Genomic DNA, 13,881 nt, shown 5'->3' with positions numbered 1-13,881 from the left:
TAAAAATGTTTATGCATCAAAGGATAATTAATACCAAGGAAGTGAAAAGACAAGCCACAGGATGGGAAAAGATATTTGCAAATCAGATATCTAATTAGGGTTTGTATCTAGAACATATAAAGAACTCTTACAACTCAATGAGAAAAAGACAATCTAAAAAATGGGCCAAGGATCTGAAGAGACATTTCTCTAAAGTAGATATACAAGTAGCCAATAAACGCATGAAAAGATACTCAACATCAGAAAAATGAAAATCAGAACTAAGAGATACCACTTCACACCCAATTAGGACGACTATAATAGAAAAAACAAACAAACAAAAACACCACCACGGATTATCACAAATGTGGCCTGGATGTGGAGAAATTGGAACCCTTAATTTCTAGTGGGAATGTGAAATGGTTGCTTTGGAAAAGTCTGACAGTTTCTCAAATGATTAAACATAGAGTTACCATATTGACTTCTTGGTATATACCCAAGAGAAATGAAAACATATGTCTACACAAAATCTTGTACTTGAATGTTTATAGCAGCATTATTCATAATAGCCAAAAATTGGAAACAAACCAAATGTCTGGGGTCTCTCTATTCAATGCAATGTTATTTGGCAATAAAAAAGAATGAAGTACTGATACATGGCTATAATGTGAATGAACCTTGAAAACAATATGCTAAGTGAAAGAAGCCAGTCACAAAAGACTACATATTGTATGATCCCATTTATATGAAATATCCAGAGTAGGCATATCTATAGAGACAGGAAGTGGATTAGTGGTATTGGGGACATAGGAGGTGAACCATAGGAGGTGTGGGATGATGAAGATGTTCTAAAATTGATTGTGGTGATGGTTGCACAACTCTGTGAATATACTAAAAACCACTGAATTGTATGTACACTTTAAATGAATTGTATCATACATGAATTATGTCTCAGACTGTTAAAAAACAAAAGTACCAGGGGTACCAATAGTACAAGTCCACTAGGCAAATAAGCATAGGATCACTTACCATGCTGGCAGAGTTAATTTTTTTTAGCATAGTTTTCAAATGACATTGATGTTAAGAAGAGACTAAAGTTTCAGGTAAATGAAACCTACCTGATCTCAAAAAAAAAAAAAAAAAAGTCAGGTCAGGTTGGCTGATAACATTATTCTTATATTCCATATACTTACTGATCTATTTCTTCTGTCAATTTTTGCTTCAGGCAATTTATTATTATAGCACATTATCTATTATTATGTGCTACATGTTTAAAATTATTATGTTTTCTTGAGGTATCTGACCCTCTTATCATTATGAAATAACTTTGTTCATCTCTAGTTATACTACTTGCCTTGAAGTCCACATCAGATATTAATATAGCCATACTAGCATTCTTATAATTAGGGTTATACATTTTATATTTTTTTCCCACATTACTATCAACTTGCCTGTATCTTTGTATTTAATGTGCTTTCCTTGTAGACAAGATAGTTGGGTTTTGCCTTTTAACTTCTTGACAATTTTTCCTTTAAGTGTTTAGTTCATTTACATTTAGTTCAATTATTGATGTGTTGGGTTTAATCTGCCATCTTGGAATTTGTTTTCTAATTTCCCCATCTGTTCTTTGTCCTTCTGTTCCTCTTCTTCTGTCTTCTTTTGGGTTGAGTACTTTTTCATATTCCATTTTGTCTAAGACAAAAATAGCCCAGCTATTAACTATTTGGGTAGGTCAGGATTATCCTTGCTCTTGAAATCTACCATTGTCTTTGAAGATCTCTCTTCATCCTGCTTTTCATTTGGTGAAGGCTCAGTGATTCTCAAAGGGCTCTCTCTCAGCTCTGTTCCACTCCCAGCTGTCAGTGGACTGCTGCTTTGCACTCAGCAAAGCCTTAGGTGCTTCAGAAGGATCTCTTAGCCCTTCTGTTCTGTCCTCTGCCTCTGGTGTGTGATGGTTGTGCACTAGGTGCAAGCTCTGTAGGAGAGAACTGGCAGGTGGGTATGGAATTGCTGTTTGATTAGGGCTCCTTAGAAATCCAGTTCTTCACATCAGCAGCACTTAGAAGTTTGTAAAAGTTCAGCTGGTTTCTTTACACTCCCCATTTTGATAGGGTTAGTCTTCTTCCTGTCAAAGATGGAAGCAGGTCATCTTTTTGGTGGGGGAAGGGATCATCTGTATGTGAAATTTAGTTTACTTAGGTCTCTTTGCATCTCAGCTCTGATGGGTTTTTAAAGAAAATCTATGATTTTGTGGATTTTCCAGCTTCTTATTGGTTTCAGGCTCTGGTTACTTTTAAAGTTTATATATATATATATATATATACACTTTTTTTTTTGGCGATACACGGGCCTCTCACCGTTGTGGCCTCTCCTGTTGCGGTGCACAGGCTCCGGATGCGCAGGCTCAGCAGCCATGGCTCAAGGGCCCAGCCGCTCTGCGGCATGTGGGATCTTCCCGGACCGGGGCACGAACCTGTGTCCCCTGCATCGGTAGGCGGACTCCCAACCACTGCGCCACCAGGGAAACCCTTAAAGTTTATATTTTTATAGTTATATGTTAATGGAAACACTTTTCAGGCATCTACAATTAGTGTTTACTTTTTAGTGGCTTATCAAATGACAGTATCCTAATGTGGAATCCCAAGAAATCTGTGAAAGGCCAATGAATAAGTGAATGATGACATTTACTTTGGGTACTGAGTTGCAGGTACTGACCACACATTAATATCCATAATCTGCCTTATGACCAGTAATACACATTTATAAGATGGTGGGCTTGAGCTAGGCTATAGTTTATTGATAAAGTGCTGGGAAAAAAGTATAGTGATTGACTATGCAGTCTTGCCTCAGAAGCATTTATACAACCATATGAGTTAAAAAGAGATGCAAATACATTCATAATTAATACGGCTTATCTACATCACTTTAGAGCTATATACAAGGATTTTTATTCATAATCATTAATTTTGCTTATATTTGTTAAAAATAAATCTTGGGCTTCCCTTCCCTTTAGTTTTCATGTCTTGATTATATTCCTTTTACTTTGTACTGTCTTTTAAGATTCTGTAGAAGAATTTCACCTGGAGTGACTGGTACAGAGGAGAATCAGACATTAAATGTCCAACAAATATCTTTTTATAAAAAATGTAAATTCTCAAACATTCATAAAGTAATGAGAATAATGAACTCCCATGCTTCTAATAACTATTGACATAGGTTAATCAATCTTGTTTTATTTATCCCACCCATTTTATTAAAAAAATACTGATTCCTGGAATATTTTATTTTATTTTTTTCCTGGAATATTTTAAAGCCAATCCCAGATGTTATATCTCATTTTACCCGTATGTTGTTCTACCTGATAGGAAAAAATTTAAAACATAATTACTATGACATAATTATGTCTAACAAAGTTAATAGTAATTCCAGAATTTTTCAAACATTGCCTTTTCGTGCCATGTTTCCTAGCTGTCCGGGTTCACCTGGGAAAATTAAATTTACTTAATGTTTCTAATGTTATCCAAATAATATTATTCTGATTTCTAAAATCTTGAATATGCTTTTTTCACTGCTTTTTTCTGTTGCTCTCAAGAATGTCCTAGATACGTTTATAGGCCACAGAATAGCCTATGAAAAAACTTGTTCTGGGACCCAAGCACATTTTATACACACTGTGTACTTGATCCCCTTATGGTGATTTATAATGCAGGTTATGAGAGGCAAAGTTCTGAGAAGTTTGACAATAAAGAGTTAACTTGACTTAACCAAGAATTTCCTAAATTTACTTGGCCCCAGAACCTGTTTTTTAAGTAATTTCTGTTAGCCAAAATACATTTTGGGGAATGCTGTTCTAGGCAGGAGAATGCTGCTTCTGAATAGCAAAACAAATTTTGAACTTAATTTTAACTGAATTAATTAGATGATTATTTGTCCCTATGGCATTATCATCATCATGTAATATCTATTTTTTTGTTTTTCAAGAGTCTGCTTAATATTGATAATGTAGTGTAACACATAGGTCATCCTCTTCAGGATCTTACATTCTGAAAATCTTTCATCACACGATAAGCAAATTAAGCATAAACATTTTGTTTTCCCAATAGATATTTGCAAAAAAAAAAAAAACTATACATCACAATCCCTCCATAAAGAAAGATAAATGCATTTGGTATTGTACTGAAGGGGAAGCTAGAAATGTGAGGAAACTCAAGGAAATACAAACCAAAAGATAATGGTGAGCAATTATATCTTATTTGTGAAGAATTGGTTAAAATAACTTTTAAAGAGTTTAAAGTTAGGCAGTAGTGTGGAAATTCTCATAAGTAGTTTATATATTTATGTACTCTTAAAATATGTTCATTAAAAAAAAATCTAAGTAGTTAACAGGGCCAAGTGGAGGCTAATTACACATGAAGGGAAAAAAATTCTCCATCTGTCACTTATCCGCTCACTGACACTGGATTAAGAAGGGAGTCAAGAGGCATTCATACTTTAGTGGGTCTGCCTCTCATTCTAACAGAATTTAATTGACATCTGGCCCCTGTCCCCCAGCTCCTTGGCTGGATGCACAAGTGCCTCTTGTCTTTACCCTGCATGTTGTATAAACGTGTAGATGCCTCTTTTTTCTATGATGCTACAAAGGTAATTTTTTCTCCATTACTTATAGTCAAACTACAACTTCAAGCAGAAGAGAGAGGGGTTGTGTCTATCAAAGGAGTGTGTGCGAACCGTTACCTTGCTATGAAGGAAGATGGAAGATTACTGGCTTCTGTAAGTAATGTTTTCTCTTTTTGTACTTTTTTTTAAATTTAGCTTTTATTGCTATGAATTTACTAGTATTGGTATTATTAAATCTTTATTAAGGGTTTTACAGGTATATCATTTAATCTTCACATTCATCCTATAAAATAGAGTATTATACTCTATTTCACAGAGGCAAAAACTGAAGTTCTGAGGGAGTAATAAAGTAACCAAGAAAACACAGGTCATATGAGGCAGAGCCTGGATGGCACGCCAGGAGGGCATGCCAGGCAGTCTTGACTCTAGAGCAGGAACTCTAATTCACTGCATTTTACTGCCTTTGCTGCAAAGCTATTAAACTATAGTCTTATTTTTAAATTATATTTTTAATAAATTTATTTATTTACTTTTGGACGCATTGGGTCTTCGCTGCTGCACAGGCTTGCTCTAGTTGCGGCAAGCAGGGGCTACTCTTCATTGCAACGTGCAGGCTTCTCATTGCGGTGGCTTCCCTGTTGTGGAGCACGGGCTTCAGTAGTTATGGCACGCAGGCTCAGCAGTTGTGGCTCTAGAGCGCAGGCTCAGTAGTTGTGATGCACAGGCTTAGTTGCTCCACGGCATGTGGGATCTTCCTGGACCAGGGCTCAAACCCGTGTCCCCTGCATTGGCAGGCGGATTCTTAACCACTACACCACCAGGGAAGTCCCTAAAACTATAGTTTAAAAAAAATCTTTATATTGTGCATTTGTCTGAAGATCACTGGGATGGACATATAAAATTTTGAGTATGAGTTTTTAAGCTTATTTCAAATATGACATAGAAACACTTGCCATTTAGAGTACTATAAAATAGAGACAATAATGATTGTATCTCAGAGTTTTTGTGTGGACTGAATAATTTATATCGTGCCAAAATCAGGGTCTTATACATAATAGCTCCTCAAAATTGTTACTTCCTCATGTTACTTCTCATTTATATATAAGCTCATTAAGGGCAGGGACTTCTCTTTTTTTTTTTACTTTTTATCACACTACTCCAGGGTCCTTGCTGCTGGCTAGTATTCTTTCCATTAATACAGGCTCCTTGTCAACTTCACCATTATTATTATAACCGGGATTGTATGTCTGTTGAGCAGACACTGTGTGGGGAATGACGCAGGGAAGCAGATCAGTATGAAAGACACAGATTGTACTTCTGTCTCATTGGGGGAGTAGATAAGACATGTACCTAAAAGTGCGTGTGTATACAAACCACAGCCATAATACCAATACCAGTAGCCAGTTGTATAGCACTTTATAGCTTTCCCCACAGAATGGATCTAATAGTACTGAGCAGTTGTGGTGTTTTGAGCTTAGTTTTTGAATTTTTTTCTGAGTGAAGATCTTTGGATTTCTTTTTAATTAATTTTTTATTGGCGTGTAGTTGATTTATGTTGTGCTAGTTTCTGCTGTACAGCAAAGTGAATCAGTTATACATACATCCACTCGTTTTTAGACTCTTTTCCCATATAGGTCATTACAGAGTATTGAGTTCCCTGTGCTATACAGTAGGCCCTTATTAGTTACCTATTTTATACATAGTAGTGTGTATATGTCAACCCCAGTGTCCCAGTTTATCCCTCCCCTTTTCCCCCCGATAACTATGTTTGTGTTCTACATCTGTGACTCTATTTCTGTTCTGTAAATAAGCTCATTTGTACCATTTTTTTAGATTCCACATATAAGTGATACCATATATTTGTCTTTCTCTGTCTTCACTTAGTATATAATTTCTGTGTCCATCCATGTTGTTGCAAATGGCATTATTTCATTCGTTTTTATGGCTGAGTAATAGTCCATTGTGTATATATTTACATCTTCTTTACCCATTCCTGTCGCTGGTCATTTAGGTTGCCTCCATGTCATGGCTATTGTAAATAGTGCTGCAGTGAACACTGCAGTGCATGTATCTTTTCAAATTACCGTTTTCTCCGGATATATACCCAGGAGTGGGATTGCTGGATCATATGGTAGCTCTATTGTTTTGTTTCTTAAGGAACCTCCATACTGTTCGCCATAGTGGCTGTACCAATTTACATTCCAACCAACAGTGCAAGAGGGTTCCCTTTTCTCCACACCCTCTCCAGCATTTATTGTTTGAAGATTTTTTGATGATGGCCATTCTGACTGGTGTGAGGTGATACCTCTTGGTAGTTTTGATTTTGTAGGATAAATAAGTCTCAGTGTAGTGGTGCTCTTTTTATGTAACTGAATAAATTTTAGAATCCTCTTCAATAGCTAGTATTTTTTGAGTGTACAGTATACTAGATACCATGCTAGGCATTAGGGTTATAAAACTGAATACAAAATGGCCTGTGCCTTTAATAAGTGACAATCTGGGGAGGCAGAAGTGTAAATAAGTATTCGTAATAATGTGTAAGGGGTGGCTTCGGTGTGTTCTTCTATATGCTGCATGTATGCATAGAAATAAAGGAAGGAGCGATTAAACTTGTCTAGATTGGCAAAAATGACCTACCAAGAGGATTTGACATAATGTAGAGGAAGGAGTTTATCAGGCAGTTCGGGAACAGAGGAATGGAGATCAGGATATAGATAATTCTAGGACATGGCACAGGCATGGATGCGGAAGGCTTACTAGGGGTTTCTCCAGAATTACAATTCACTCCTGCTGGAGTGTAAGGTGCAAAGGCAACAGAAGGTAGAAGGGAAAAGATGAGGCCGGAGAAGCAGGTAAACTGCCCGCTGAAGTACCTGATAGCACCATGCTGCTCTCGGCAGTGGGAAGCCATAAAGCGTTTTAAGAGACACATGAGATTTGAATTCAAGAAAGAGCTCTCTGGCAGCAGCGCAGAGGACGGATTTGAGGGGTCCAAGGCTGGTGGAGACAGGCCAGTTAGAAGGCCATGGGAATAGTCCAAGCAAGTGATGATCAGAACCTGGCAGTGACAGGATGAAGAGGATGGAGTAAAGTGTGAGCACTGAGGCTGACCCGAGTTACGAGTAGAGTCGAGGAAAGAGTCAAAGATGACATCCAGGTTTCTAGTTTGGATGAGGAGGTAGATGAGAAAGGGGAAGAGGAAAAGAGCAAGTTCTGGGAAAAGGTAAGACAGGCTCACATTTATTTGGTCTTATCTAGTTTGAGGTGCCTAAGAAATTCAGGTGAAGATGTTCACTACATAGTTGGAGTTGGGGTCTGGAGTTTAGAGGAGAGGTGTTGTGTCGATAATAGATTTGGGCGTCATAAGCATATATGCGGCGGCTAAAGCAGGGGAAATGGATGAGGTTTCCTAGGCAAAAAAAACATAGCTATGAAAGGCTGACTACTTGGAACTTTCACTTCTTCCACTGTTTTTTTTTTTCTACCAGCCTGTTGTCATCTCAAGGGATGATGTAATACTTTGGGAATCTACTGAAATAGCATTTAAAATATTTCCAGGACAGTGAATCAATGGGTAATTTTGGATGACCTTGACCTTGTAGAGAGAAGAGGGGATAACCCTACTCTTCTCACCTCAGGATGTAACAAAACAGTGTGCATCACTTTGTCTCCTGCAATAGTGTTGATTTGGCTACTGTCAGACAGTAAAGGTGGTAGAGGAAAGAAAGTAAATACATACAACATTTGCTTCTGTCTCAACTATGGACAACGCTAGTCAAATTGGCACTAGTCAAAATGGTTTTAAAGCTCTAGACTTTGCTATGTCTGTCTTGTGACTTCAGATTGTTACCCTGTGGTTTTCCACTTAAAGAGATTAGAAGATCCAGTAATCTGGTAATCATGGTGGCCCTGTAAGATAGTCATTGGAGGGGTTATTTATCTTGAGAACACAGGTTCATCTGTAATGATAAAAATAATTGTCAAAAGTGATGAAAACAGAAGCTACCTTATTTATTACATTTTTTTTTTTAAAAATTGAAGTATAGTTGATTTACTATGTTGAGTTAGTTTCTGGTGTAGAGCAAAGTGATTCAATTTTAAATATATATATATATATATTTCATATTCTTTTCCATTATAGGTTATACGAGATATTGAATATAGTTCCTTGTGATATATACACTAGGACTTGTTGTTTATTTTATACATAGTAGTTTGTATCTGCTAATTCCAAACTCCTAATTTATCCCTCCCCGCTCTTCCCCCTTTGGTAACCATAAGTTTGTTTTCTATGTCTGTAAGTCTGTTTCTGTTTTGTAAATAAATGTCAATGGACATTTAGGTTGAGAAGTTACTCTACAGTGAGTCTTTGAAACTACTGGAGTCTGTAAAAGAGGAGACAGTTTAAGACACTAGACCTAAAACCTGAGCTGTCTTCACATTCTTAGAGAATTCTCTACAAGTCAGAATTCAGAGAATTCTGACCTCTTCTCTTTGCACATAGGCATTAAGCTTCCCAAACTGTTGATTCTGTACCATCAGAAGCATAAAATAAACAAATAAAACAATAAAATAAAAGTGTTTTCTAATTTCTTCCTTAGCTAAGCAGGACCTTTCACAAGATTAAGGTCACAGCATTCTGTTTAGTCTTAAATATATTTCTGTCCCCTTGGATGTGTGTTAATTCTTCCAGATACAACAGATTTCCTTCAAGCTGGTACAGTAAGAGTTAATTTAGCAATGCTCAGAAATTTATCACAAACTCTGCAGGGACACTGCCACAGCTGTTACACATAAATGGAATATTCAGGATTTATCAGGTTTCTTTGAGGAGAGGCACCAGCCAAGATCCAGTTGTTCCAGCTCCTGTCACTGGATCTATTCCATGCCAAGGTCATGAGTCAATCTCTAGTCTTACCATTCAATTTGTGTGGCTCGCTGCCTTGCCTCTTCAGCAGCAATCCTTTTTCAGATTAGTCTGGGTGGGCTGTGTCAATTTTCAGATGAAAAAGTAAGTATCCCTGAAATAAGGGACACTTACCCCCAAACCAAGGAGGTGGTGTTGATTCAGGAGGTGGCATATTTTCCTCTGAGTCAGATCCATAGGCACTGAGCTGTCAACAATAGCAACTTTCAGGCAAGAAATTAAAAGTCTTGACCCTTGGCTATTAATAGCATCTGTTCCACTGTTTAACAGGTTGAGACGAATCACTGATGATGAAAGACACTGTAGCTGGGGATGTCAGCAGGGACCTCACTCAGGTGACAATGGGAAGAGACAACTGGCATGTAAAAAAGAAAAACAAAACAACTTTGGGATAAGTCCAGTGTTGTGACCAGTAGCCATCATTTGGGGATGCAGATGTTCCTTATTACCTAGAGACACTGGGGTTTATGAACTTGCATTTGCCAAAGGCATAATTCTTCCCACTCTTCTTCTACAGGGCCCCACCCCATTTCAGACTGCTATGTTACGGCACATCCCTGGGTTCTTCTGCATTTTATCCTGTGTGCGATTCCTACACTGATTTGTAAAACATTATAGTTTCCCCTCAGAAAGAAGAGCATGCTGGATAGTAACACATTTTGGTTTCTAAGAGTCAGGTTAGGTTGATTACTACCAGTTGAGAGTATTAAAAAAGACTCAGAGTAACTGTATTTACCTGCCAAAGCCTAAATTTGGAGGCTGAAGTTGAGTAGTTCTTTAATATACAACAGACTCCGTATTCCATTCCATAGCAAAATAAATTTTGTTGCTATGAACAACAGAAGCCCAGGACAAATATTAGGATCTATGATTTCTTCTATGTTCAAAAATTGCATATAATGAGGTTAACTGTAGTCTTAAGTTTAAATCACCAAACAACCTCAGTGTTAGCACTGGTATGAAAAAATCTGCCTGGTCTTTAGCTGCTAGAAAGTTGCACATTGTTTTCTATATTATGCGACAGATTGTGATAACCTAAACAAAATAATTCAGTAAGTATTAGAATGTGTGTGATCTGTGTTGATCCGTAAGAGTCAAATATGCAAAAGTTATGTATCGTATCTGAGAATATATATCTAATTACTGTAAAAGTAAAATTTTTTTTACTTATTGAATAACTTTCTTACTTGAGGGGAAATGAAACTTAAAGAGATTTTTGAGGGTTCACTTATACAGAATGGTGATATATACTGATTAAATTTGTCAGAAAATGCAGTAAAGAAGAATATCATTTTTAAGAGATAAAATACTAGATTAAATGCAAAGGTTACTGCTTAATAAGAATTATTGCTTCTTTTAGAATCCAATCTTATAAAATTTTACATAAGCTACATATATATTACAATATTAAGATTAAATTTAAACTTTTTACAATTTGTGTCTTTCTTAGTTTGTTCTGAAATACTCAACACTGATACTTACACATCATGTCTGTTTTTAATTCTCAGAAGCTGTGTAAGCAAAAGCATTCTTGGACTCATGTTGAGCAAACTCTCTCATAAGCCAAAACTGCAAAATCAAAGTACTGTAAAAGAATAAACAATCCAAAAAACAGAGCATGGGGGAGTGAGCATAAGGGTCAATCTAACATTTAGCAGTGCATGAGAATTCTGAGGCCAATACATAAGGACAGGGGATGGTGGGGGGCGGCAGGGGGAGGACAATTTACTCTGGTTCTTTTCTTATAGTATGCCAGGGCTTTAAGATTGTTTTAAAGGCTTAAAAATTGTTAAAGATTGGGAGGGATCTTAAAGATCATCTAACCCAGTCTTCTTTTACAGATGAGAAAAGTAAGGTTCAGAGCGGTTAAGTGGCTCACTCAAAGATACAAGATAGTCAGGGATCAAGGCAAGACTGGAACCCAGGTTTCCTGGCTCATAAAGATCCTCGCAGATGTTGTTAGGATAGTCAATGGGCCAACTGGCTTAGTCTCCTCAGGGACTAAATCAGTCCATAAAATTAGACTATATTCTGTATTGCAGTACTTAGGCTGGATTTTCCTTGGTCTTAGTTCCTTTGTTCTTATTTAGATTTTGCAGTGCCACTGAATGGTATTTTTATTGTAACCTATATAAAGTTTCATTTATTCATTAATTTAGTAAATATTTATTGATCACTATGTGCCAGGCACTGATATAGCAATAGAATAGAAGAAAAACAACAGAAGAAAATCTCCACCCACCTGGCATTTACAGTGTGGTGAAATAAAGTGGATATGTATATATAAATAAATGATCTGTATTTGGATGTTGTAGAGCACAGAAATGAATGAGATGCTTTTATCCCTCATAGTGTAACTAGAGTTACTAAATTCAGTTACTTGAGATTCTTTTTTTGTGGTCATACTTGTAGCCCTAAGGTCAGGTTTTTTTAAAAATAAATTTTGATTTTAGAATAGTAATAGGTTTACAGAAAAGTTGTGAAGATGCAGTACAGAGAGTTTCTGTATACTCCACACCCAGCTTCTCCATTAGTATGGTACACCTGTCATGACTAATGAACCAATATTGATACATCATTATTAGCTGAAGTTCATACTTTATTCATATTTCCTTAATTTTTACCTCATGTCCTTTTTCTGTTCCAGGATACCACATTTAGTCATCATGTTTCTGTAGTCTCCCTTAGATCATGAAATTTCCTTAGACTTGCCTTTTTTTGATTACTTTGACAGTTTGAGGAGTACTGGTCAAGTATTTGTTAGAAGGTCTTTGAGTTTGCCTGATGTTTTCCTCATGATTAGACATGGGTTATGAGTGTTTGGGAGGTAGATCACAGGGGTAAAGTACTATTTTCATTGTATTGTTTCAGGGAACATGCTTATAACTAATAATATTAACCTTGGTCAGCTGGCTGAGGTAGTGTTTGTCTCCACTGTAAAGTTACTGCTGTTTTCCCCTTTCCATACTGTATTTGGAAGAAAGTCACTATACACAGTCTACATTTAAGAGATGGGAGTCGGGGCGGGGGAGGTTTATGCTCCGTCTCCTTGAGGAGGAAGTATCTGCATAAATTATTTGGAATTCTTTTGTATGAGAAACAACTTCTTTTATTTAGTTAATCATGTATATCAGTATATATGCATGGATATTTATTTTGTACTTTGGGTTATAATCCAAAACTGTATTATTTTGTTGTTCACAGCTGTGTTGTTCACAGCTTTGGCTCTTGGGAGCTTTTTCATTTGGCTCCTGTATTCTTTGACATACCCCAGTCAATGTGGGGTTTTTTGAGCACTTCCTTATTTCATGTCCTCTAAGAGTGCTCCAGTCTCATCTTGTATATTCCCTACTCCAGCCCAGAATGAGCCATTTCTCTAAGGAGGCTTGGTTCCTTCTACTAGAAAGTGGCATCAGAAACCAAGATCTGGGCGTGCTTGTTGCTACCGAGGTGTGTCTGCTTCCAGGCCCTCTTATCTGACCGAGCAAGGAATATAGGCATATACCAACCTGGATATATATATATATATATAATTATAAATATTTCTACATTTAACCATCTATATTTAACCATAAATATTTCTATATTTAAAAATGAGTACATACTGATGTTATCCAACCCTAATCCAACAGTATCACATGAACCATTTTAGCGTTCCCTGCTGGCTTGTCTGTAACTACCCACTCCAATAGTGAGAAACGTGGTTCCTACCATTTCCTAGGGTCAGTTTTTCATTATGTATAAATATCTCACATCAGTTTACTTTCTTTTTGAAATTTCAAAGTAAATTAAATATATAGGCAAAATACAAATCAAACTATTTAAAATGTTGATTATGCTTTTTCAAACTCTGATTCTTTCCTATTCAGATGCCCCTACAAGGAGTCAGATTTCCAGCACCATCTTTAAAATCATTAGCATCACTGTTACCAGTATCAACAAATGGTTATTGTGCCCCTTATATAGGACCATAAGCTAAGCTAGTTCATGTGGATAATGTTCAGGCAAGTCTTGAGGTGTGGCCTACCGCTGATGCATGACAGATTTATATTACTCTCATACATGTACATCTACATTCATTTTTTAGATTCCATACCTTTTAGAATTGAGAATATGGATTGGAATTATTGTAACTTAAAACACTTCTCAGCATTCCAAATAAATTAGTACTTTTCAAGTTCCAATTCTGTGGTTATTAGCATTAGTAAGAGGGAAAGAAGGTTAAGTGATTTGTCTCTTGCAGAGTATGCGCTCAGTAAACACTCTTTATCTCCTTTAGGACATCTAATATTTATCTCAAACTCAACATGTCCAAAACTGAATTCCTAATCTTTCTCTATAAAACCTGTTCCCCCTCA

The 13,881-nt window shown here is 36.6% G+C and overlaps 2 protein-coding genes across 9 annotated transcripts in view; one reads left to right on the top strand and one right to left on the bottom strand.

Moving 5' to 3' along the window:
* Window positions 1-13,881, top strand: part of FGF2 (fibroblast growth factor 2) — a 60,552-nt gene that overhangs the window by 37,611 nt on the left and 9,060 nt on the right. For both annotated transcript variants that reach the window (XM_030863924.3, XM_070045549.1), the window contains exon 2: window positions 4,646-4,749. In XM_030863924.3, coding sequence (XP_030719784.2) covers window positions 4,646-4,749 — 104 coding nt within the window. The remainder of the gene's footprint in view (window positions 1-4,645; window positions 4,750-13,881) is intronic.
* Window positions 4,085-13,881, bottom strand: part of NUDT6 (nudix hydrolase 6) — a 55,814-nt gene continuing 46,017 nt past the window's right edge. For 2 of the 7 annotated variants that reach the window (XM_060298973.1, XM_060298972.2), the window contains one exon: window positions 4,085-9,878. The gene's annotated coding sequence lies outside the window, so the exon portion shown is untranslated. The remainder of the gene's footprint in view (window positions 9,879-13,881) is intronic. The other 5 variants (XM_060298969.2, XM_060298974.2, XM_060298967.2 and 2 more) reach the window with 4 other exon arrangements.

The sequence above is a fragment of the Globicephala melas genome, chromosome 5 (genome assembly GCF_963455315.2).
Source record: "Globicephala melas chromosome 5, mGloMel1.2, whole genome shotgun sequence".
NCBI classification, from domain to species: domain Eukaryota; kingdom Metazoa; phylum Chordata; class Mammalia; order Artiodactyla; family Delphinidae; genus Globicephala; species Globicephala melas.
Note: the sequence above shows the minus strand (reverse complement) of the source record. Positions and strands in the feature narration are given on the sequence as shown.